General features: G+C 37.7%; 1 protein-coding gene across 17 annotated transcripts in view; it reads left to right on the forward strand.

Annotated features, from left to right (window-relative positions):
• The window catches only part of MYT1L (myelin transcription factor 1 like), a 317185-nt gene that overhangs the window by 178174 nt on the left and 111655 nt on the right, over nt 1–27356 (forward strand). For all 17 annotated transcript variants that reach the window (XM_042033094.1, XM_042033097.1, XM_042033093.1 and 14 more), the window contains 3 exons: nt 5167–5221; nt 5404–5437; nt 5742–5804. In XM_042033094.1, coding sequence (XP_041889028.1) covers nt 5167–5221; nt 5404–5437; nt 5742–5804 — 152 coding nt within the window. The remainder of the gene's footprint in view (nt 1–5166; nt 5222–5403; nt 5438–5741; nt 5805–27356) is intronic.

Here is a 27356-nt window from a genome sequence, read left to right on the forward strand (position 1 = left end):
TAGTGTTTGAGAATCCAGTTTTTGGGTTTGAAGAAATACAAGTAAGGAAAAAATTAGGGAATAAGATTCTGGAAGTCCAGATCTAAGGCCTTTAGCTCTTTTGTGGCTTTCTAGACTTCTATTATATCATGGCTAGAGAGAAACCCTAATAGTTCACTAAGAAAGTGTTAGCTGACCCGGAAATTTAGGAACTTGGGACTGAACCTTGCAGTCACCATGCCTCTAGCTAGAAATTCAGATACCCTGAGAATTTTAACTCAAAGGATCATTTTCAGGACTACCTGCCCTCAAGGGAAGAAAATGCTGAACTGCTTCCTCGCAAGGGAGCCAAGATTGCAATTTGTCCTGGAAAGGAGCCTAAAGCTCTTGGTCACTCACAGCTGGCAGCCCTAAGAAAGTCCATATGGTAGATATGTGAATGTATCTAGACATTGGGAGAGCAGTGCTGGGTGTGAAACTTTTAGGAGCTCAGGTAACTAACTCTATTGTGAGACTCAAAGCCTTAAATCTGTACACTTTAAAAACCTGAAGACTCCGACAGGGTATGCAGCAAGCCAACAGATAAGGTTCTGTTGAAAACTTTCCCTCTGTTCTTAGAAGTTCCTGATGGTATCTGAGTAATTCAGAGGTTTTCTGGGAAATTAATAAAGCCTTAAAGGTTGTGCAGCTACGAATCACATTTTGCCCTTCAGCTGCAGCAGCGCAGAAGTTGCTCGTGCGCATCTGGTTGTCCAGATCCTCTTCACTGTTACTGCCTTGCAGATCTTGATCTTCTGTCTCTCAAGCATGGCCCACATGTATTGTTCATACGTAAAGGAGCTTGGAATCAGCATGTTCTTCAGATGGATCAAATCTGCCAAATGACACAGGCCAGTGTGTGTAATTGGCCTGTCTCCACCATAGTTTATCACTCCATTAATTTCTCTATTATCTGCATATTTCAGTAGCATATAATCTTCCAGAGTACTGGTGAAGATACTGAATATTGTAGGGCTAAAATGTATACCTGCAGGATTATATTAGACAGGCCCTTATTGAGTATATATTTTTTAATTTTTGCAATTAGTTTTGTATAAAAATAATCTTTATACAAAATAATTTTTCTGGAAAAATATTTTAATAAAAAATAATTTTTTTCTGGAGAAATATTTCCTAACTGTTATAAATATGCTGATTTTATGAAGCACTTATTTTATTGCCTGAATGCTCAGTAAGAGAAAGCAAAATGTTTCAAAGGTGTCTAAGGATATGATATCCTGACATAGCTACCTTTACTGACAAATTTTAAAGTATCCTCAAAGAGCAGTATCAAGTGGTTTTGATTACATATTTTCCATGATGAAGTGTTGACTGGTGCTAATTATGTCATCATCTTGTATCCCATATTGCTTTTGTATGACATTACTAAGGGTCAGCATCAGGAAAATTAACTTAGTGAGACACACCATCCTCTCCACAATTAGTAAAGGTTAATTTTTAAAGTTCCAAGTAAAATTTTTTCAGAATATTTTTTTCGGTTCTCCCTCATTCCCCAAGTATTCCAGGCTTGTTTCTTAACAACAGCTATGTATTGAAGACCTGTTAGGCTATGTTTATTTTGGGGTAAATGTTGTCTGAGGCTTTGATTTTAAAATGAGAAATAGTAACAAATAGCCCTTTTTTTAAAATGTTCTTGTTGATTACTATTACTACATTTTCAAATAATGATAATCAAATCTCCTTTTATTAATGAATTCCTCTTATGACTATGTACCTTTTCTATTTTTAACACTTAATGAAATACTTTCAGCTGCTCCTAATTGTAGTTATTTTATGTTAAAAGATCGTCTTCTTCTCAGTTTGTCTCATTATTATTTCCAGCTTTCAAATACAATTTAAAAGCACCCTGTGTTTGTGTGTGTGTGTGTAGTAGTTACCGGTATAAGATTCTGTACAGTGAGATGTAACAAGTCTTATTGCCTGTGTGCAGGTGACCACACAGACATTTTTATTGATTGTACTCAGAAAATTTGTATTTAATACAGCATCTTGGGGTTTATTTGTTAGAGCACTATAACTATTCAGGTCTTGTTTCTCTAAATATTCAGTAACATGAACACATATAATAGTGGTACAGAGTTCCTAGACCTCTCTCTGCCCAATATCCTAAGGCATATCCAATAATTTGGTTATTTTAAATTCTAACTTAGCGATTTAATTCCTACCTAGACCTCTTTTATCTTTTCCTTCTCAGAACTGAGAATCATAGAATTATAGAATGGCCTGGGTTGAAGGGGACCTTGAAGATCATCTAGTTCCAACCTCCCTAGCTTTGCAGGGGAGGTTCCACTAGACCAGGTTGCTCAGAGCTCCATCCAACTTGGTCTTGAACACTGATGGGGGTGGGCATCCACAACTTCTCTGGGCAGTCTCTTCCAGTGTCTCACTACCTTCATGGAACATCTTCCTGATACCTAATCTAAACCTACTCTGAGGCTGAAACCATTCTCCCTTAGCCTGTCACTGCATGCCCTTGTAAAAAGTCCATCTTTCTTGTTGGCTTCCTAACTGGAAGGCCGCAGTTAGGTCACCCTGAAGCCTTCTCCAGGCTTAGCTAGCCAAATTCTTTCAGCTTGTTCTTGTAGGAGAGGTACTCCACCCTCTAATCATTTTAGACCTTTCCAGTTTCATTTCTAGAGCTTTTCTTTGAAGCAACATTAAAATTTTCTTCTCTTCCTACTCCTGATGCCTTTCTCTTTACTTTGATATGTAGCATTAGATGCCAGGCTAAGGCTAACTCTAGCCAGCCTGTTCTCCATGTCCACAAGTTCTTTTCTGAAACAGAGACTAAGTACTCTGCAGAGCTGTAATTTAGAGGTCATTAATAAATTAGAACTACTAAGGTGCACTCCTTGTGAGACCAAGGTCCACATTTCCTTTTTCTGCATGTGCAAGTGATGAGGAGTCCCATGTTTGTGTGAGATTGATGGTCTTGGGAGCAGAATTCTGTTCCTGGCCTTGGAAGTGCCAGGGGTGCCACTGAGGGCTGCTATGGTGGGCTGCTCGGTCACTGTACTTTGCAGAATCAATGCACGTTTCAGTAGAATTTCAGGAAATTGCTTACTCCCAGCATCCAACATGTAATACATGGAGGCATGAAGGTTGAAGTTTTGACATGACAGACAAAGTCCTAAAGATCTGTGAATAAGCATATAAATATCAAGTCAAAGCAAAATTCTATTGACTAAATGTAGGCACCAATTGTCATTGGATGTGTCCTTGAGCATCCAAGACTCACATTGCCATATATGAGAGGGCATCTAGGTCACAGACAATGGCAAATCAATTTGTGCCTTTCTGGAGAAGCAGCAGACTGTGTAGGATACACACCAAAATTTAAAAATATCATTGTGTGCCAGCAGCTTTTACAATGTTTTTATTTCTTTGACTCGCTTCTGGATCTGGATTGTGTGTATCTTATAGGGGCTTTTCCAGCTTAGTGATTTCTTCTATGATTGTCAGTGTAGTTAAAAGTGTACTACCCTCAGTGTTCTTGAAGTGCTTTGGTTTAGAAAGACAGACAAATCTGGTTTGTAGTTTTTCCCTTATAAATTTACACAGACTTATCACTGGGGCAGCATTTCCAGGCTAAGATCATAATAGTTCTTTCAGCAGTTTTTTCAGTGGTGATAAATGAGGTCAGATAATATTTTTCAAACATTTTAAAAAAACATGCTAGTCTGAAGATCAAGTAACTTCACTTCTGGTCTCCTGTCAAGTCCTTACACATTCAAGAGTTACAGAATAATATGGTGTCCTGTTTTCTTATTAGTAAAAGGAAAAGAGTACCATCATCTAGTAAGTAATTTTTATACTCCAGAGATGCTGTTATATGCTTTGATATGGCAGATCTAAAAGCTTCTCGAGCTCTCTTAAATGCCTCTCAAGTCATTGGAGCTAAGAAACTAGCCAAGCTATGAACTCAAGATGTAGGATAGCCATCGTGGGCATCTTCCTTCCGAGTTACTTCCGATATTGTTTGTGTTAAGGTACTGACCAAAGAAAGTTAGGTAATTAAAGGGTTAGCTGCAAGTCACTTGGACCCATTTCCATGTTTTTGCATGAGATATATTACATTCTTACCAGATATCAATCCAAGGGTATTGCTATAAAAGGGGTGATTGATTTTTTTTTCCCTGGGGGAACTAGAGCTCCATGGTTATTTCTGTGCTTCCTGACCTTTACAGTATCATCACTATGTATGAAGCACTGTAGATCCATCTTGCCATCCTGTTCTTCTACAGCCGAAGGAGCTGGTGATACAGATACTGCATATATTTTCCCTGACACAGTCTCTCAATATAGTTCAGTGCAATTTGCTTCTGTTGAACAAAATCCTGAACTCTAGCTAGCCTATGTCGTTTACCTTTTAAAGTCTGATGGCAATTGTACATGTAAAATTAGAAGAAACGATGTGGCCCTACATGAAATACTATAGATCAGTGTTTATGATACTTTCCAAGATCTAATCTGCAGCCTTGCCGCTGTCTGGTAAATATGTAAGATTTCTGTATATTTATTACTGCACAGAAAGCTACACTGGATAGGCAAGTTGTTTGTAAAATGAAGATAAAGATCTAGTCATGTAGCAAGTGAGCACATTCCTGAAACTTGAAACATGTTGGCAAAGATTGTAATGCCATATTAAATAAAATGAAATATTTGAAGGTCTAATAATGAATCTTCATCTCCTTTTCAGTCATTATTCCTTCCTCTCTTTCCCCCTGTAAAGAGTTTGGTTAGAAAATGACCTTTGGTGTGTGACCCCTTGACTTTAGTTTTAAATTGTATAGAAGTCTATTGAATCTTTTTTTGGAATATATGGGAGTCATGAAGGTTTTTTGTTAGAAATATCCCCCTGAAGAGAGGAACCAGCACTTAGTTGCACACATTTTGCTATGAAAGCAGGGCGCAGAAACTGGCTGTTTAAAGCAGAAATTACTGCATTTTCTGTTTCTAAGTAAACATGAAGATCCTAAAAATCCCCTGTAAGGAGAACTTTCCCTTACAGGATAAAATGGAATTAAAATAGTGTCAATAAATCGTGTGAGAGACTGTATCAGTCTGTGCATTGATAGTCTGTGCATGCAGGATAAGAACATTGACTGCCTGCTAATCTATTCCCAGATGGAGGTGGATGCAGACGAGAAGCGCCATCGCACACGCTCCAAAGGTGTTCGAGGTATGTCTCTTGCTTCAGTAAATCACTCAAGGCCCTTGCTCAGGGTGACCTTCATCCTCCAGAATCTCTTTGCACGATTCATTCTGACCCTTGCTTTTACACAACCTTTCTGGTAATTTTCTGTAGAAGAGGGGTACTTGTAATAGATGATAAATTTTTATATGTTTTCCATCTCTCTGCAGTTCCCGTGGAACCAGCCATACAAGAGCTGTTCAGGTTAGTGCTCTGAGTGTAAAATGTATCCTCATTAGCAATTTAGAAAATTCATGCCTTTTAATGGGTATAATGCACTTTCAAGTTCATCGGTGGTTTGCTCATGCCCTGCTGCACTGATGAAATTAATTCCCTTGAGACTTGCTAATAAAAAGCATCCCCTCTTTTTTTTTTTTCCCTTCAGTTATTTGATTTCTCTTTCTGTCTTGGTTGCCCTCCATTTCTGTAATACCTACTGCCTGCTTGCTTTTAGTATAATCTTTCTACAGCACACCAGCACCTATATAATTAATTCTCTCTTTTGCAGCTGTCCCACGCCTGGCTGTGATGGCAGTGGTCATGTTAGTGGAAAATATGCAAGACACAGAAGGTAATACCTGTAATTTTTCATAATTTAGTGAAGAGATTTGGTAAACAAGTTATCTGGCATGACCTTGATTAACCAAACAATAAAAATTAGCAGTTAGATATTCTAGAAGCTATTCAGAGTCAGGTTTATTTTTTCTTTCTGAATGTCACACAAAATTTAACTCACATTTTGCTGAGGAGACTTGCTATCATTGTCAATCTTCTCTCAATTTTTGCATACAGTTCTCTTGCTTACATGTTGCAAATTAAAATTTGGTCCCACTTGCATGTTGGCGCTCATGTTGATGTTATTTAATGTGTTTCATAACTGAATGAAAAAGAGCTTCTGAGCATTTTAAGTTCAATGATCAGGTTAGATTCAAAGGTCAAAGCTTAAGACAAATCAACGATAATAAGACTTCAGGGTTCAAATGTTATGCTGTATTATAAATACCTCTACTTCTGTTTCTAGACTATGAAATGTGGAGACATCTCCTTTAAAAAAAATTTCCAGCTGTTATTGTTAATAGTATACAAGGTAGCATATGTTACACATACTGCATGTGCTTCAAATTAATTTAGACCTCAATCTTTACATTTCTGTGTCTGCAAGGTCAATGTTCAATATTGTTGTACATCTGCATAAACACCATTCCTTTCCTGAATCATTTGTCTGTGAATTTTTTGTGCAATATTTTGAAACTGTAACAGCTCTAGCACACATGTATTTTTCTCTCAGTGCTGTGCATTTCATTTGACATATTTTATACAGCAGCCCATTGTAGGAGATAAAATGGCTGATCTTTGGGCCATCTTTTTTCTGAATAGAGGGAAGTGTTCAAACCAGTCTTAAATTATCCTGAAACACTAAAGATTATTTTCATTCTTGATTTTTCAGGTTATAAAGCACTTGTGGTGTTTATAAGAGTACATATTTCACACCAAATCTGATTACTGCATGTAATGGGCATATGGGGTTTATGAATTAAATTGAAATTATACATTTGGGGTTAAGGCATTTATTTGAAATAGGAAAAGATAGTGAACAGTGCCACTCAGTCCACTTATATTCCTTTTTTTCTTATCACTGAATGAAACTTAGGGACAAGTCCAGAAAACATGTTCAAAATTAGACCAAGAACAGTGATACTAAAATTACTTTGAATTACATTTAAACTGTATAAGCCATAAAATAATTATTCACATTTATTTTCTTAATCTTTTCTTCACTCATAAGAGCCATAATATTCTTGTGGCTATTTGAAGGCATTGGTTAGATTGGAACACTGATGTAGGAAAAGTATCCAAAATAATTATTTTTAAATTCACTTGTGATTTCTCATTTCAAACCATGGTTTTCTTTTGTCTGTTTTTTTCATGGAAATACAAGCCTCACAAGTAATTAAAGAATGGCACTAAATCCTTCTTTTCCCTCAGAAATTTCATGACCTGTCAACAGCTAAGTGACATGATTATAATGTCCTTTCCAGTTACAAGATTGTAGCTACATACATTTCTTTACTCTTCATGGAATTTCTTTGCAGATATCAAAATAAAAAGTCTTGAAACATACAGAAAGAAATTCTTTAGCTTGAAAATTTCTGACTTTTCTTCTGATTTGCTCTAACTTTGTGTTAGAGTTAGTGTCTGTGTTTGTGTAAGATCACCCTTTTGGGGAAAGGGGAAGCAATAAATGTGAATTTTGGAAAGATTACATGCAGTTTTGAGATGTTAATTCCATATTTTGCTTTCTTGACATGATTCTGGTATGTCAGTACACGAACAGACTGAATCTCAGAGCTGTTAATTAAATGAAATTTTGGGCAGATGCGCAAAGAATAAAAATTGGAAATACATCAAAAATTCCTTTTTTTTCTACTGAAGAATTTGTTGGGCTTTTATGTTTTCTTGTCACCCTGATTGCCAATCCACTAATCAAAATCAAGATCTATTTAACCAATATATGTCCTATTTAATGTAAAAACAGAGTTCTTTGTTGAGGTTTACAATGTACATTTATCTAAAATTTCTATTTTCTGGAAGAGCAGTACTATTTATGTCACAACCAACACCTACTAAATTTACCTTTTTGAAAGAATATGAAAGAATTTTTCTCTTTTTTCTATTTTGCTATATGGGTGGGAAAAGCCCTCAAACATTTCTTCCGAGGAAATCAGACTGTCTTAAAAATTTTATGTGTTCAGGGAATTGCATATCTCAGCTGATGCCTAACTCAATTCCGTTTAGACGTACAGAGCATTTTAATGAGGTTAAGACCTTTTCATTTACAATATCAGACCAGCTCATTATTAGGAATGAAATGCATTTGCTTCCACTAGATGTAGTCAGAGCTCTCCAGAATTCTGTTTCTTATAAAATGTCTTGAAGTCTCTGGAATTCCAGGTGGATTTTTTAATTGTAATTTTATCTTTGTGACAGTGAAAACCATCTTCAGGTAGTTCATTAAGCTTGAACTTAAATAAACAGATCCTTTCACATTTTCAGATAGATTCAGGGGATGAAATGTTGTTCAGCTGATAAAATAGTAGATGTAAGTTAAAGGAGAGTTTTATCGTAGGTTTTTTGCCTCAGTTGTATTTTTCATTGTGAAAGAGCTGCAATGTAGGTTTACTAAGGGCACAAGCAGACCTTCTATGCCATTGATGTTTCCTTTGAGGTGTATTAAAACACAAGACTTGGTACTAGGTAGGGTAACAGTGGTAAGAGCTTGTTGTATCATTTCCATCTCTTTGATGTTTTTCTTTGTGTTAAATCTTAGTTGGAATGGAAGCGAAACCTTGCATGACTTGGTCGATAGTTTCCTCTTGCATCTTAAGTTCAGTGCTTGATGTCAGCTTGTTGGTTGGACATGCTAATAGACAGCTTAGATGGACAAGTTTCTCTAAAGGGCACTTTAGGGCAGAATGCGGGGATCTGTAAAATTAACATGGTGAAAGCACCTCTCTCCAGTAACTGCACAGAAAGGTCGGAAGAACTAACATCCCAGTTTGGGCGCTGAGGAGGAAGTGCCCAAAATTGGATGTTGTGTCTGCCTTGATTAGAGCAGACTCATATCTTTTTTTTTTTTTTTTTTTTTTTGGATTGTAGTAATACCTGAAACCTGAGGCTATCATGGACCCTTTAGTGCTGTCCATGATGGACAGCAGGAGGTGATGCCTCAATGTTAGAGTTTGCACAGATAGAACTTCAGTACCTGTTTATGTTTCTAAGCACCTGAGACCAACTGAACTGAAAAATAAAAAGAAAACAAAGGTTGTGAAAGATCTAAATTCAAGATCGAAACAGAAAAAATAAGCCATAAACATATTCAGATAGTGGTGGAGACAAGAGAAGAATTCAAATCTTAGGAGTGAAAACCAGAGCATCTCCCTGGACCATGCCTCTGATGCAGGTTCTTTTATTCCCTTGGTGTCTGTTCAGGCCCACTGTGCATAGCAGCACAATAGTGAACACCACTCTTATACCTTCAGTACTGTGAATTATTTTGAACAATAAGCTTGGTCCAGATCCTTACATACTTTTAGCTGTGAATAATCCATCTGGATATATAGCACTGACTCAAACCAGACCAGGAGGGTGTTCCCAGAACTGTGTTTTCAGGATGCCTTTTGACTAAGCGTCTGAAGGAAAGCATAGGTTCAAGTGTTCTTTTATTGCAATTAGAAGGAACTTTGCCAGTTTCATTAATCAGCTTCAGAGACAACAGGATTCACAATCTGTGTATACAAATGTAAAAGTGAGTCCAGTTTCTGGTCTGTTCTGCAGGTGCAAATCCCATAGTTACTCCAGAGTAACTGAGCGCAAACTGGCCCGTGTTATTTGCTGAGTCGATGTGAATGACGGTTTCAGAAATATTACACTTTGTTGCTCTCCATTTAGTGTCTTTTTAAACAATGTCATATACCAAATAGGTGCCTATTATTTGCCATGTAAGTAGGTAATGTAGACAAATCATAAAAACCCTAACTAAATTCCATTTAAAATACTGATTGCATACAGTGTCTTATTTAAAAGCTTCTTAACAAAATAGTTTGGTTTGTTTTTTTTTTTTCTCAACTAACAAACGCAATTAGATTTTTTAATGGATTAATTACTTCCCAATTCCACATGTTTCAGAATGAACCACATTCTAACAAATAAGAGACCTAAAAAAAGTCTTAAGGTGGTAGCATGGCACTATGTATATTCATTTAGGATTCTTTTAGACCATACATCAGTGTATACTTGAAAACAGATACATCCGTTGTATAGAAATTAAAGCAAAACAATTGTGGTCTGAAAAAATATGCATATAATTTCAGGGAAGTATGAATGTTAAGGCCAAATGATAAACCCTTCATATTTAAAATGGAAGTACTGATATAGCTTTTACTATATCGTGAATTTCTATTTGATTGCTGAAAATAAGAATTCAGATGAAATAAACCAACTTAAACATTTAATCTACCAGGGAAATTTTCATGCCTTTTCTTCGGGTCATATTTTATTTGTAAAGGATTTCATTAATTACTGATACAATGTCTTGCAAAAAAAAGGCTAGTCTCAAAAACAAAGAGGGATCATAAAATGATGTGTGTATCTGTAATGTATGAATTGTCCCTAACTTTATGGAATACATTGCATTTTAATTTTCCACCAAATTTCATATGACTAGTTCTTTATTGCTTTACTAGGCTGTCTCTGGTTTATTACATTATACAGATAGAACTTTTTAACTAACATCTAACATCTTTTAATTTTTAAGCATGAGATTTGTCACTTCATATAACAATTTGAATTTATGAATTCCTTAGAGTTTAGCATTGCTGTTTTGATTAGAAAAAACCAAACATGTACCATTGTATTGCCTTGACATTATATACTGTATTTTAGTCTATATTTTCTAACAGAGCAAGTGAAATAATTCAGGCTCCCAAACTTCAAAATTAAAAGGCTCAAATGTCTCTCTGTTATTAGAAAATTATTGAATTTCTGTGCCTTGTTGTGCCATATTTCTTATTCAAATTTTTTCATTTCATATACCTTTTCACCCACCAGTTTGATTGCCATGGCTGCAGCCGTGGGTGAATAATTGCCTGTCTTCACAGGAGCGTGTTCTGGAGCTAAAGTCGAGTGCTTGCTTCCTGATGTATGGCTCATTTGGATTCTGCCGACAGCCTAGGGGCTGTATTATTCATGCCTTGACAGATAGCACTCACTAAAAGCATTGGAACAGGGCCAGGTACTGGCAGAGAGATAGTGGAGCATTGCAACTTGCAACCGAGAGGAGCATCTATAATACAAAAAAGAGAAATCTTCATACCTTCCTTTTACTGGTCTCACTTTGATGGAGAATTCATTTGCATCAAAATAAAATGCCCTAAAAATAAATACATTTTTTCTAAATCACGCTTGAAAGTTTAACACAATTTTCCACATTTAATTGCAAAGCTGATTTTAATTAGTGAGGCCCTGCATGTGAAAAATGAAGATTCACTTGGGTGAGTGTAACACATTGCAGTGTCTGCTGAGTGCTCTAATTAATGTATGGCTGCTGTACAACAGGGTGCACTGTGGGATATTTATGAAAAATTCTGTGCACGCAGCCAGTCTATCTGTATTTTAGTTCTTGAATCACAAGAATAAATAACTTTTCCCCCTTTATTCTTTATGAGACATCATTGTGCATGCCATCACCCTATCCATAAACTTTATGGCATGCCTGTCCTTTTTACTATTCGTCAAAGATATTATAAATCAGAAGGTAGGACATACATATTTTAACATTAATTTGATAGCAGAGCCTGGTTGCATGCCGTGCAGAGCCAGAGGTCCACTGATGCTTTTGTGCTAAAGCCTAACCACAGAACAGTGAGGTCCTTACTGTTGCTTGCTTTCATGATACTGTGAAAAATCCCACAGGATGCCGGAATTATGGAGAAATGTATATTCCTTTATCTCTCAGCTGCTAGTCAACCTTTATTATAGTGTTTGATAATGATGAAATGATTCACTGGATATTGACCTGAGGAAATACTCTGAAATTGTTTGTGAAATATATTTCTATTTTATTTAACAGCACATTTGCTAAAAACTGTGGTAAGTCGTAGTGAATACCAAGAATAATATCATAAATATATTTTGTATTAAGTAATTCACCATTTAGGGTTTCTAAAAATGTTAATAAATGAAGCTTCATTGCTTTGTTAAATCCAGCTAAAGAGATATAAGTAAGCAAGTAAATAAATGAGTGGAAGAGCATAGGGATTTTCAAACAGAACACTGCAAACAATAAATAATTGTGCTGACAGAGAATCCATAATGTATTAGAGGTCTGTATTGGCTGCTGTCTGGATTCAGCAATAAATCCTTTGTCTGATTGTTGATTAATGATTAGAAAGGTGCAAAGTTGGGTCTAAACCATCAAGCAAATACACACCAGCAACTGGTGTGAGGCTCTGCATGCTAGTGGCCGTTGTGTAGAGGTGACTACACAAAGGAACCACAGTTCAATTACTCCTACCACCATCTGTATTGGGAGTAGCTATTTCAGTGGCAACAAGTTGCAGGACCTGCAAGTACCAGAAGTACTTGTAAAGGCAGGGGAAAGAAAGTAAATCAGAGGTAGGAGCATGGAGAGTGTAGACCTAACTGCACAGCAGCAGCAAACAGCAGATTTAGGATGTGCTTTCTGCAGTGGGTCCCCTGGCTGAAATGATACACTCTTTTTCTTGCAAATGGAAGGTGCTGAACATATTTGTCTTGCAGCAGTTCACCTGCAGCCACGGTGTTTTCTGTGGATGGATCTGTCTGGAGATGTCCCTATCAGCTACAAAATAAATTGAAGACCACACAGAAAAAGTAGGAAAGAAAATGAAAAAAACAAAACAAAACAAAAGAACAAAACATCGAGTAATACTGGGGAGATAACTTCCCCAAAAAGATCATGGAAGGAGCCATGCACATTTTCCCTTTGCCTATGGGAAATTTATTTGGTTGGCCTGGTAGGTTTGCTGAGTACCTTGTGTTCTATTAGGAGAGAAATAAATCATTTGAGGTTGAATAATTTGTGTTCTTCATAGTGGAAAAGAGGATCTACAGAGTTGATTCGCACATGATAGACAAGACAGTACGCCTCTGTTTCCCCATTTGTAAACAGCAAGCAAATTTTAGGCATCATAGGTGTAAAGACAGAAGCATGTATGGGGGATTATTGCAAGCGTAGTGCCCACAAGTCTGGCTCTGATGTTTATCTCATTATTTAAATAAAGATCTGTTGAATAGCCATTGATGTCAGAGAAAGTTTAACTTTACAATTCAGTGCTTTTTTGATCAAAACATTTTTCTGGATCCTAGAGCAAAATTAACTGATTTGTAATGATAAGACAATTTTACATTTAGATTCTAGTCTAGTTTCCCGATGTCATAATTTGTGAATTATTTCTACAGTATTTCTGTAAAAATATTGATTCTGAGGTTTAAAAAGCTGGAGGCATTTAAAAAATCTATTTACTAATGTATATTTTAGTGAAAATGCGGTGACAGTTTTTAACCTTAAAACTAAACCAGAAAAGCCACAAGCAACGTTGTGCACTGAGTTTAGAGTACTATGGAACTGCCTACATCCTCCTTCCAGCAGTTCTGAGCAGCAGCATGGCTACTGTGTGTTGAAAAATGGCTTGTGCATTGGAACATCCTAAGTCAAAGCTTTGGAGACAGGAAAATTTACTGGTGAGTACTGGCAGCTGGATGGACAGGGAACCCCATTTTATTCCTTGCTCCAGTGTCCACACAAAACACAAATAACACATGACTTTGAAAAAGTTCTATCTGTAGGTGGCACCCATGCTATCAGAACAGGGTTGCCCTGCTCTTTTTTCTCCACCTCAGTGAAAACAATCTGAACTCTGCTAGAATCATCAAAAAGGAGGCAGGAGAAATCATATATGTAATAAATAAATAAATAAAATTATAGTTATCTTTTCTTTCAAATATTCATATTTTATGAGATCAAGCACCCCAGGTATTACCTGAGTTAGTAAAAGAATATGAAGAAAGAATATAAGAAATCAACTCAAATATGAAGGAGACCTAAAAATACGCCATGATGTGTCTTTAAAGACTTCTGCTGAAGTTTTTCAATAAGTTGAGACAGCCCTTTCAAACACATCACTTCTTATTAGTGGTTGATATGAAGTACTGCTTCTAGTGGTGTCAGCTCAGGACAGGGAAAGGAGAGGTAGTCCTGAGCCTCTTTGATGGCAATAATAAATCAAAATAAATACATCCACAGAATTAAAAGTGCCCAGGGGATAGATAGCTCCTGAAGACATCCTCAGCACTCTATGGCCTAGGACATTGTAAACGGTGATCACTTTAACCAGGTTAAGTTAGTTTTCTGGCTACTACCGGAATCACCTTCCCAAGAAAATCTTGAAGCTTACTGGTGACATGAAAAGGGATTGGAAAGAACCTAATGTCTTTTAGTTATTTGCAAGAAATAGTAGTGTCATGCTGTAAGTATCCATGGAAGAGTGAAGAAGGGGTTTAACGCCTAAGAGAAAATATTCCTGTGACTGAAGTTAGGGCTGTGTCTCAAATCCATGACTTACAATAAAAAATTTTAATACTATAAAATATACTGAGATAGGACAGGATATGATTGACTTTAAATGCCAATAACAGTCATTTAAAGAAAAGGGTTTTGCCTTCAGTTCCCTGGGACTGGGGCAGATTTCTCTACCATCAAACTTTTTATTTAAAGTAGCAAGCCGGCCACTGAATTGGATGCGCAGGTAGTGGATGAATGCTTTCTTTTCAGCTGATTCTTGTGGAAGAAATTCATCAAGGATATGCACCTGCTGCTGTTTTACACCCTCCTAATGTCTCCAGGAGAAAATCTTACCTGTACTTGGTGAACGGGGAACAGGTGTTCAGAAAAAAGACTAGAGCTAAAAGCTGGCATGCATTCAAATTATGCCTTAAGTCCAAAGGGTGGACTCTCATAAGTGCTCTCTTGTTTTCTGTCCAACTCTGAAGTCACAGTAGAACTATACTTTTACCATTAAGCTTGTCTAAATTGAGAGTCATAGAATTGTTAAGGTTGAAAAAAGACCTTTGAGATGATAGAGTGCAATCATTAACCCAGCAATGTCCAGTCCATCACTAAACCAGGTCCCCAAGTGCCACATCTACATGTCTTCTAAATACCTGTAGGGATGGTGACTCAAACACTTCCCTGAGCAGGCTGTTCTAATGCTTGATAATCCTTTCACTGAAGAATTTTTTTCCCAATACCAAACCTTAAACTCCCCTGGCAAAATTTACAGCTGTTCCCTCTCATCCTATCACTTGTTACTTAGGAGAAGAGACCAACCCCCACCTGCCTACAATCTCCTTTCTGGTAGTTGTAGAGACTAATAAGGTCTCCCTTCAGCTCCATCTTTCCAGCCTCTGTAACCCCAGTTCTGTCAGCAGATCCTCATGAGACCTGTGAAAACATTTGTTTGGGCACCTTGATGCCATACTAAGTACATAGCGTAGATAGTATATCTTTAATCTCTCATCTGCTTATTTCAGTGTAGGAAGTACTTTTGAAAGCCCCCCAATTTGTGATCCATAGAAACATGCCACTCTCCCACTGTTTCTTCTTTGTCAATAGGGTTAGGACTCCATATGGAGTTGGTTGGAGATGGTTTCTCCCATCTTCTGGGAACTTGCATTCTATACTATAAAGAAGTTAAGATGTCAGGATGCTTGCATTCTTTTTTCTTCATGTGTATTCAAAAGGAGAAGGAAGGATATAGTTTTGTAATTTTTGAGCAGTCAGTTGGAGATGAAAGAACCACATTTTCAGTCCCAGCATTAGCACTTCATATAGGAGACAGTAATTTTAGAGAGGAATTGAATGAATCCTTCACTGGTAGTAAAGCACATTTAAATGTTTTGTTTCGCATGAAGTATTAGAGAAGTGGGCACTCTCAACCTAGATTATTATGAAATCTCATGAGCAAGCAGTCTCCTGAGAGGTGTAAAATGAAGCTTCAGTTACCCATGGCAAAAGAGGATATTAAACACAAATTGCTCACACATTTCTGTGTGTTCTAGATTAGATAACTGCTAAGGCTGGGATTGTGATTTCTCCCCTGACCATCTCCAAGTCAAAAGACTGAGTTAATCTGTTTCTGTGAGAAAAAAAAAGAAGGCTTAAAGTGATTAATTCCAGGAGTGGAAATCCCCCACTACAGAAAATACCTTCCACCAGCCCAGATTACAGTGTCTGAATTCTGCTGTGTGTTAAGTGCCTACATGTCCCTAGGTATTAGAAGAGGAACAAACATACTTCACTTGGATGTCAGAATTTCACTGTGCAGCTATGCATAGAAACAGAGCTGTAATGCTTTTGCTCCCTTGGCAAACCAGGAGTTCGTGACTCTGCTACCGCACAAGAAATTTGCATCCCTGACAGAAGTTGAGTCACACCTCTGAGTTCTACTCCAGTGCCTCTTGCTTTAGACCATCCTTTTCATTTCAAAATTCATTTTTACAAAAATTACGAAATGTTTTCTTGTTATTTAGTATTTGCAAGGACAGTAAGAAAAATGTACTAGAATTGCTTACTAGAATTTAATGCAGATCTTGCTTGGGCATGGTTTCTTCTAGAATAATCAATGAGGATTAATGGTTTGTTGGTTCTTAGTAGCCATATGTACCACTTCAGGAGAAGGGGACAAGCAAACTGTCATCTCAAACAAGAGGATATATCATACATCATGACATATGTGATTGATTATCTCTGACACGAGTCTTGTAGATATTTGCATGTCAGTAGCTACCAGACTAAAAACCCCTGGTTTTGAAACTTATTTCTTGTAAAATTCTCTGTATATCCCGTACTTTGTGAAAAGAAGTAGAAGATGCAAGGCCCCAGTGAGATGGATGGCTGAGAGCAGCCAATTTACTAGGGTACCTCTATTTTATGCTCGTAAAGCTTTTTCAACTGTTAATTTTAAAACATTTTGCAAATGTAAGTCAGTAGCCTCAGTCCGTTTTGCAGTGTTAAGTACTTGATTTCACATGACACCGAAGGTCATATTGCTTATAATGTTGTAGTACATTTATAACACCACATTGACTCACAAGACTGGTTGTAGCAACTTTTTACCAGCACACATTTATGGGGCATAGGAGTTTGGGATGGAAAGAAAAAAAAATAGTAGATTGTTTTTCTGTCTGAAAGTGTAGAAACGATTGTGACAGAATGTAATTGCATGCCTTTATTTTGATTGAGGCTTTGGAATTAACATTTCTAGTTCTTAAAACACATATACTTAGGTCTTCTATTTAATTCCATGTGACATAAGGAATTACCAGCTTTACAGTTCTTCTGTCCCTTCCACAATGGCAAATTTGTTTCAGTGCTTCTGGCAAGGCAAGTGTATTACTTTGTGAGTTGTAGTACTGTCTCTGCAGCATCTAGGTGTTTCTTGAAAATACTGACATTCTCAGAACTGACATGGCCTGGCTTTGCTTGGCTTGTGAGACCTAAAGAGATCACTGAGAAGGACAGACTCAGAAACTGAGTCAGAGTTATAAAAATAATACCATTTTAGAAAGACTGCACATAAATTCTGACTGCTGTGTTAACTTCAAACCTTAGTAGTCAAGCTTGCTGCTTCCAGTTATGTTATTAAAAAGATGAAGGACGAAGGACTGAACAATTAAAATGGCATTAACTGAAAGTGGAGTCACTTGTTTAAAATGTTAGCATTTAATCAAAACTATAAAACAGAAAACACTTAGCTTTTTCTGTCTGCTGTAATTGTTGATTGTTCTTTAAAAATTACAGCAGTCAGTCAGATTTAGAAATCAATCTAGTGGACAGCTTGGTAGAACCACAACAGAACTGTCATGGTTAGCTTAGATTGGTTAGAACCTATTTTTTTTTGTAGTTTTTAGGTATATTATGGGTTAAACTGATCTCTTTTGTAAGGAGGAATTTAATTTCATTCCTCTTACACCAGGGCACTTTGTAATGATGTTGCTCTAGAACTCTGTAAAAAACCACAAACTCACAGAGAGACAAAAGTTTATTGGCTGGTCTGAGAAATAGGGATAATGAGATTATACCAGCATCCCTATTTTTTAAACAAAAAGGAAACTAAGAATCATCCGGTGAAGAGTCAGGAATGATTTACCTATATTGCAATATAGCTTTGCATGATATCAGATAATTTGAAGTGATGTCATACCTATGCAGCTTTTCATCCCTATCTTCAAAACCTTCCAGATATTTTCAACACAAAATGTAATCTTGCATCTGGCCCACCCTCTGTATAGTACATTTACCCGTCAATTAGAGATGAGACAACAGTTTTCCACCATTAAATTTCTACAGCTGGGATTTCCACAAGAAGCATTTCACAACATAAAAATCAGAAAACAAGCACAAAATTCTAAAGCACAACTACAAGTAGACCTTTGGTACTGAAATTGAAGACAAGGATCCACAAATTACCAAGTCTGTAGTAGACCAAACTTGTAATAACCTATTTGTGTATTTCTAGAAGTGCTGCCAGCTTAGCTAAGTTGTGCTGCTCAGGGCTTTCAACCTGCCAGAATGTTTGAGATTTGCAGGCTGCAGGTACCAGCGTCCTCTGATCCAGAAGGCACAGCAGGTATTTCTGCTCACACTAACATGCAGGCACCTCCTTTCTATAGACAGAATAGCAGTCACACCCCTTTCACTGAAAGAATTCTTGATAGTTGTGCATCCTGGACCAGCAGTGTGACTTAGGAAGCAACATACTGCTTTGGTTTTTCCACCACCCTGAATGGATGCAAGCATCATGTTAATACTCAAGCCAGAGCCATACCAAAATGATGACAAGTGAAGACTGGCAAGGATCCTTCTTTCCCAGCTGTTGAAGTCGGACCTTTGGACAGAAGGAAGTGTGAGGTTTCTTACAGAGAACCAAGAAAGAGAGAGAGAGGTTAGTCTGATGGTTAAAGGACTGCTCTAGAGGAACCAGATTTGGAGCCATAAAAGGTTGTTCGGGTAAACACAAACAAACAAAACAAAGAAAAAAAAAAAAAAACACAAAAAGAACCCCCTCCCTCCCCAAAAAAACCCAACAAAAAAAGGGTGTTCCATTTGCTTGACAATTTTTTTAACCTTGTTAAAATTGTTGAATTGTTGTTTAAAAGAAAAAAAGATAACAGTGACATACCACCTGTATCAAAAGAGAAATCAATAAAGTAGCCATCCATTCTACAGGCATGACTTTTGTACCTGCATCAGAAAGTGGGTTTTTTTGGGTTATGAGTCATATTTTCAAGACTATGCCTAAAACAGAGTTGCAATTAGGTGCAGACATCAAGAAGGGAAAAGTGATTTTAGAAGCATTCTTTTCATAATACTTTGTGTTTCTTAGCGTGGATATTGCGCATGCTTACTCTTGTGATTCCCAGGCTTATATACCTACATACTACCAGTGGGGAATTTATTATATAAGGAGCTTACTCAGCTAAACTGAAGTCCTTCAAAGTTATTTGTGATGACATGTGATGTTGCCACAACTATTATCATGATAAATCCCCAACTATAAAGGGAACACTTTTAAAAGTAACTAACATATTTCTAGCCTACTGTAGTGGTTTGGTTCAAAATATCCATTACTTACTTATTTTCCTTCTGCGAGATAAGAATTAGGGGAAAGCAAAGCAGGCATAAAAAGAATATAAAGAAGTTTATTAACAGACCTAAAAGAAGGAAAAAAGTCAGACTAAACCTTCAGAACACTTCCCCCCACCTTTCTCCCTTCTCCCACTGACAACATAAAAGACAACCCTTGAGATTTTCAATCAGTTTACCACCTCTATAATAATCTTTTTCAGTTCACTTAGGGAGAGGAGTCTCTCTTGCTCATGCTATGGAGACATCTCCACAAGAAACAGTTCTCTCATGGCTTCAGTGTCACAGCAAGACAGCTGCCTGGGTTGGTTCTCTGCTCGCATGTGAGTCCCTTCCCTTGACTTACAGCTTTCCCACAACTGCTTCCAAGGGTCCAATCTTGAGCTGCTGGGGTACCATTTTAAGGATGAGCTGTTCAGAAGCAAAGGTTCTCTTCATCTATCTCTGGGAGCATCTTCAGCTCCAGGAACAGAGGCCCTCCTCCTCCCCTGGGAGCAAGGGTCTTCATCACTTTCATCTCTCTCTGTTCAAGCTTCTCATCAAATCACAGCTACTTCAACATGTGCTTATTTCAGCACAGGTACTTTTGCTCACAGTTGCAATTTGAACGCTCCACCCCCCATACTTTCATGAAATTACAACGGGTACTCTGATGTATTGTAGTCCATCACCATAGCCTTACAACAGGATTTCAGCTTCTAGGTTTGAAGCATCTCCTCTTTCTCCTCTCTCGGGTTTTAATCTCTTCCATTCTTCACTGACTTTGGTGTCTCTATGGTGTTTTCTTCACGTGCCTTCACCTTTCCTCTTCCTCTGACTCAGAAGAGGATTGATGTCTGCAGGCTTCGTCTGTTCTGGAGAATCTTACAGCACTAAAAGGGTTAATCTCACCCGGGCCTTGCAGCTGGAATTCGCTTATCGCTGTTGCTCACATGCTCTTTGCCGGGCAGCGGCCTCAGATGAATTTCGGCTGCACTGGGTGAGGGCCGGCCTGGCTGAGCCGCGGGGCCGCCTGCACGGAGCAGGGCTGCGGATGGAACAGGGCCGCACGGCTCCGGGGTGGCTGTCTCCCGGCGGGCCCGGCCTGCACTGAGGGGGCTGCGCTGGGTGTCCAGCGAGCAGAAGCGGCTGAGATCTCAGCCAAGCTGCACTGCAGCCGACCTGGCCGGGCCACGCCGAGCAGAGCCCGGCCCGGCCCCGCTGGGCCGCACCGCAGGCCCCCCAGTTACCTGTCCAAAAGCCGGAAGCAAGAGAGCTTTCCTGGGGTTTGTTCATTCTTAAATGTGGATCACAGAGGCCTGTCAAGCTTCTTAAGTGGCTAAAAAAAGTTGCCAACATTCAGACTAGCCAGTTGATTGGTTCTCTTGGGTCATAGAGGAAGCTGTAAGCACCTCTTTGCAAGAGAATCACTTCCGTGGCTGATGGAGCCCTTTTAACTAAAAACCCAAACTATGCTAAACCATGACACCTACTTTCAGTGAGATGTGTTAAGCATCGAATACCTCAAACTATTAAAAATAATTAAAGTAGCCTTTGAAGTAGCACACACTTTCTAAAAAATTGGTTTTTATCTTTTAAAACTAAAGAATCTTTTCCCCCTCTTGCCATCTTCCTATTTCTGCTTCCAGTCATTTCTCAATTTTACTCTTTGGTCCTTGGACAAAACATAATTCTGGACCTTTCACTATTGAGTCTTGATACCTATCCTGTCTATGCATTCTTAAAACTGAGCAGCTGAAATTCAGAGAGGGATAACTGCCACATTTCTCTTAAAAATCTAGCCATAGGAGGTATATTGGCAGCAGATTTTCAGTGGAAACCGCCATTTCCACCCACAGCCCAGCTGCCACATTTAAACCATGCTGTGTGGTGCTTCCACTCTCTTGGGAGGCTATTTTCATTTTCCTTCAGAGATTCTTCTACAGTCTAATGGAACTCACCATCGGCTATAAAAAGCAACATTATATGCCATAGTATTTTTTTAAAATTGTGATATGACTCAAGTTGAAGCCTTCTTATTCTGGACTAGAATGTGATGGGATTCAGTTCGGCTCCTTTGTTTGGGTTTTTTACCTGAACAGGCATCCTTCCTTTCATCAGATATATCAAAAAAAGACCAGATTGAGGCAAAGCCATTTAGACATCCGGTTTTTAAAGTCATGTGATTAGCCTAAGAGGTAAGCTTTCATTTTTAGACTAGAATATTTCTAGTTCTCCTAATAATGAAAAATAAAAGCTGAAAAAATATCAACTGAACATGAGATGTAGATTTGTTCTTAGAGTCTGCCAACAGCTTGAACCAATTTCTTTATGAAAAGTAAGCTTGTAACTTAGTGGAAATACTACCTGCAAGACTCCCTAATACTGCAGCAAACAACTTCTGTGTGCTGCAGAAGGATACTAGTTGAGTAGATTATTATCACAAACAAATATATGCTTTTCAGGGTGTAAGTCATGGCAGGGGGGCAGAGGTTCTCAATCCTTTAACAACCTGAATTTAGAATATTTCACACTTGAATGACTCGTAACCAACTGTGCAAGACAGAGAAGTATCCTGTGGCTTAAGCTGGAGGTGAGACTCTGGTACATAAGCACTGAAGTGTTTGAGCTTGTATCACTTTGCTTTTGTCATTTTTTTCCTGTATTTTCAGATGTTTACTGATGAGAGTCTTGTGTTAGAAGGCTGCTCCACACTATTATTCCTTTCCATTGGTTATATTCTGTAGCTGTTAGCTTTTTTGATCAAGTAAGAATCTTACTGCTATAGTTATGGGAAAATTGTTGTATTTCTTAATTCTGAGCCATATGTCCTTCTTAGTTAAAATTAAGTCAGGAGTCAGTGCTATTGTGTGTCTATGCAGAAATGTTGATATGAGTATTTGTGATAGGAATCAGTAGCTGAAAGTGTCACTATAGTAGCCCTACATTATAGAAATGATGAAATGACAGTATACTCTATTACTCAATACTTAAGTACATGCTAGAATGATAGTTTGACTTACTGTGTTCTTATTAAATATGATCCATCAGGTCTATGTCTAAGTGGTTGATTTTACTTATAGGTATCTAGCCATGTTTTTAAATGATGGACAGTATAGCTACATGAACCACCTTTGATTTCCAGCAGTTTATTTCCCTTGGTTTTTGAATGCTTGGACTTAGCATGTTGAATTGCTTAAAGGAAATCACATTTAAAATATTGGAATAGAAAGATTTCATATCATGTTCAAGGCTCAAACATTGTGACTGTGCAAAAATGTTTTGTAACTGATAGATGCACTCTTGTAGCATATTCTGACCCTTTCAAATTGGTGATGATTGATTGTGAACTTTTCCATTTTATGATATGGCATTATAATGAAAAATAAATAAATTGGAATTTGCCCTTCCCTCTACCTGTAAACAAAGTTGTCATTACCACTGAGGCTGAAAACACAGGATACACACAAATCTGGACACCTTGACAGCTCTAGATGATGCTTTTATTCAACAATGTAGCCATCATTTTCATCTCTATATAGAAAAATAGAAGGTTTTCTTTCCCAAAGTTTTTCTTCAAGTTTAGATATTTTTTTAAGTAAATGTGGACCTCAGGATTTTGATTCAGTGCAGAAGTCAGTGTTCTTTGAGTTAGTGCAGAAATGGTCACTGGCTTTGCATGTTCCCATTTTTATGTGTCTGGGTTACATCTAAATCAACATCAAAGTGCGCAGAATCAGTAGCCACTTGGAAAAACTTGATTATATGCATTTCATCTAATGAATCAATGAGTCATTAAACCTGTGCTCTTCGCACTATCCTGCACTCGTTGATCAGCCCCACTATTCAAGGTTCTGGCAACAAGACATTATCAATTGTGTTGTCTGGCGCTTGAACACACAGTTAAGTTGGGTATTTGCTATCCTAAGATTAGAAACTCCAGCATTTGTCTGACACTGGAACATACAGGTAGTCTTGAAAAGATTGTGAAGCTGTAGGGAGGAGAATTATTCATGTTATGTGATAGAGCAGCTGCAGAAAGGGAAGAAACAGGTTTTTGGGTTTCTCATTATGAAAGTATTACGGTACATGGTTCTACATTCTATTAGGTACTGTCTTTATTGAATCTGGAGAGAATTAAAAAGAAAAAGAAGAGAGAGAAAAATTCTTGGACTTGTCTCACTTTTAACAGATTCCTAAGTGGTAGAAATACAAGTTAATCACCAGCACCTCCCTTTATTGTCACTAGGCAAAGTGTCTAGAAAGGTAAGATGAATAGCCTCCCAGGAGGTTCCTGTTTCTCTGCCCTGAGTTATGAAGGGAGCTGAGCGTGACATGTATAGACTTAGGTTTTAGAAGCCATGGTAGGTGAGAGATGAACCCCATCAATGACATTATAAGTCATTGGGCAATCAGATATTATATTGATTTATTTATATAAATACTTCAGAATAATCTACAACTGCAGGGCATGTACTTTGCTAATCTATGCTGCCACATAAGTTTTTAGTGCCATAATGTGTTACATATATTTTTTATATCTTGCTTTAAATGAGCTCTCCATGGCTCGGAGTTTTCCCATGTATTTGTACAACACTTAGAAATACATTGCTGTGCCTCATTTTTCTTCACTAAACAGCTCTTGTATTCAACCAATTAAATAAACTTTTTTGAATGGGTTAGTTTTTGCAAAACTTAGTTTCCTTTTAGTTGTAATGTCCCAAGAGCAGAGGCTTTGCTGGTGGATGAAATGATCTCACCAGCCAGAGGGCCAGGTTAGTTTGTCAGTGTTCCTCACAGGGTTCAGTTACACCATTTTGGAGTCTCAGTGAACTGGGGTGGGTAGATGCTTCACATGGAGATGAAATGAAATAAAATAAAATAAAAGATTCGTGCTTTGACTTAATGTAGTGTGACTGTATTAACTACATCAAAGCTATTCTACTTTATTTTGTTTAAAAATATGTATTTCAATATCTGAATTTCTAAAAGAAAAACACTTGAGTTTTGAGCTCCATGATTTACTTCTGGCACATCATTCTGTCTCATATTATTTGTTACTTCTAACTCCTTTTGGCAGTGCTGGTTTTTAGACACAAGTTTTGCTTTGAGGTTCATTTAATTAAATATTGCTGTATATGGGTAGATATGTGGTATATTCATGGCTATTCATATGTTTAAAATGGCTCTGAGGTGCAAAAGGCTAGAGTTGGCTTTTAAAATTCTGTGAAGAAAGTATCACATCCTCTTTCTCTGCATTTTGTCATCCAACATGCTTCTGGGAAATTCTGTAATTTTACTTACTGTTCCATAATGTGGAAGAGTAAATATTTGCAAATCCAGAAGGAAAAGTGGTCTGAATGTTCTACATTTCACTCATTCCTGTCACTGTAGCTTGTTCCTATTAAGGTAAATTAATAGTTTTCACTGAACCGAGTTACTATTGTATACATACACATACCTAAACTGAAAAGTCAACAAAGTCATATTTGGTACAAATAAATGAAGCAAAGATGGTGTGTTTTGATACTGCATACATAAAAGCACTTCCTGCTTATAAGAATCTGATTATTTAATCAGAGGCAGAAACCCATGAGAAAGCCTGAAATACAGAAAAACTGTAGAGATTAGTTTATTGTATTTTATAAGATATTTGTTAATTTAAATTATAATTTAAATAGATAAAAGCATATTAATTTGGGCACACTTTTCCAAAAATATTTAAGCATGTAAAACATGAATGGGAACCCAGATTTTCCAAAGCACTGACTCTGGATTAGTGCCTAACTCCAGCTGAGAGGATGGGGATTAGGGCAGTCATTCTGTAAATGGACTTAGATGCTACGGTGCTTGGCAGTGCAATGGTTGCAAGAAGCATGCTTGTTTCTGGAACAGTATTCAAGGCTCTGGCTCAGTTGCCAGCAGGCTCCTGGAAAGCAGATTTGAGTAAGCTAGTCTTTTAGACTGGGATTCATAGCACATAGGATGCTAGCACAGAGAATTTTAATCCATCTGGTTGGAAGCAGCAAAACAGAGTGTCCCAGCTCCATCTTCTAGGCTGCAATTAGCTGTCGCTAAAATAAAAGCCCCAAACCACCATATCTTGCTTGGACTTTGACCTGTTGCTTTGCCCATTTTCTCTTCTATAGCTTAGTGATTGGACTTTGGCTTTCACAGCCTGGGAAGGTTTGGCTCAACACCTCCCATATTCCAGAAGAGTATGCAGTCATTATGTGGGACTTTTGTGGGGTAGAAAAGATTCCTGACCAGTGTGGCTTAGAGAAGCAATTTTTAATTTCCCACATGAAGTTTGACTTTACCACCCTGCAATTAGCACTGTCCACTGCTGCTCATTCCTGTAGCAATTTGGCTACTTTATACTTTAAGCAGTGTTCAAATATGGATGGAAAATCATCTTCAGATGGAGTTTATTCTTGCAATTGAGTAGGCAAATCACTAGGCTAGAGTTAATCTCTTTTTCTGAATTTATTATCCTTCTTTCATTCCTAACAATTCATTAATCCAACTTCACCAGTAGAGCTACTAGCTCTTCTTTATAATACTGCATAGTCTTCTGGGAAGGGCAGCCTACTGGAGTGCAGGAAATTCAAGCTGTAGGATTTTCTGGAATCTAAATATTTATTTTCTGGTCAATTTCTATCAATTGATAGTATCAGCCCTTTCAAGATAATAGTCACTGCCTTAAGAGTAATTGAAAACGTTGCAGTGTTATGCAAATTAATTTGATTTGCTCATTCTTAAAAGGCTGGATTTGTTAGAGGACTTAACTGATAAATGCCTGTTTTCTCTAAAACTTTAAAATTGTTTTACCCTAAAACTCTTCATCTGGAGGTCTGGACTTGGAAGTTATCTAGTCCAAACCAAAAATAATACCTAACAATATCCAGTGGGACAAGTATAGATGCCTTGGGAACTTTCTGCCTGAAGCCTTAAGCAGAAATTTGCTTCCAAGAATATAATTCGTAATTTGCTATCTTAAATATAGATGTATATTTGTAGTGGTTTGGCCCAAAATACTCATTACTGTTTATCTTCTGTGAGATAAGAATTAGGAGAAACGCAAAGCAGGCACCAATCTTGAAAGAATATAAAGAAGTTTATTAACAGACCTAAAAGAAGAAAGGAAAAAATAATTTAAAAAAAACCATACCACACCTTCAGAACACTTCTCCTCCCCCCACCTTCCTCCCTTCTCCCACTGACAATGTTCAAAGACAACCCTTAAGATGTTCAGTCTGTTTACCACTTCCATAATAACCTTGTTCAGTCCATTTAGGAAGAGGAGTCTCTCTTGCCCATGCTGTGAACACATTATCACAACGAGACAGCTGCCCACTTCCAAATAACTTTGTTCAGTCCATTTAGGAAGAGGAGTCTCTCTGCTCACATGCAAGTCCCTTCCCCCAACTTGTGGCTTTCCCACAACTGCTTTCGAGGGTCCACTCTTGAAGTTTTTTGGGGTACGATTTTAAGGTTGAGCCGTTCAGAAACAAAGGTTCTCTTCACCCATCTCTGGGAGCATTTCATCTCTAAGAAATCTCTGGGAGCATCTCTAGGAATTGAGGTTTTCTCCTTTCCCATTTGGAGCAAAAGTCCTCATCGCTTCCATCTCTCCCTGTTCAAACTTCTCATGAAATTACAGCTGCTTCAGCATCTGCCTATCTCAGTGCAGGTGCTTTTGCTCACAAGTTGAACTGAACACTCCACCCCCCATATCTTCATGGAATTACAACGGGTACTCTGACATATCATAGCTTCACAACAGAATTTCAGCTTTAAGCATCTCCTCTCTCTCTCTTCCCTCAGGTTTTCAGCTCTTCAGAGAACTAAAAGGGTTAATCTCACCTAGGCCTTGCAGCTGGAATGTGGCTTATCGCAGTG

This window comes from Corvus kubaryi, unplaced genomic scaffold (assembly GCF_017639235.1).
Source record: "Corvus kubaryi isolate FWS band 111438036 unplaced genomic scaffold, C.kubaryi_AGA036_p1.0 37354, whole genome shotgun sequence".
Classification (NCBI taxonomy): Eukaryota; Metazoa; Chordata; class Aves; order Passeriformes; family Corvidae; genus Corvus; species Corvus kubaryi.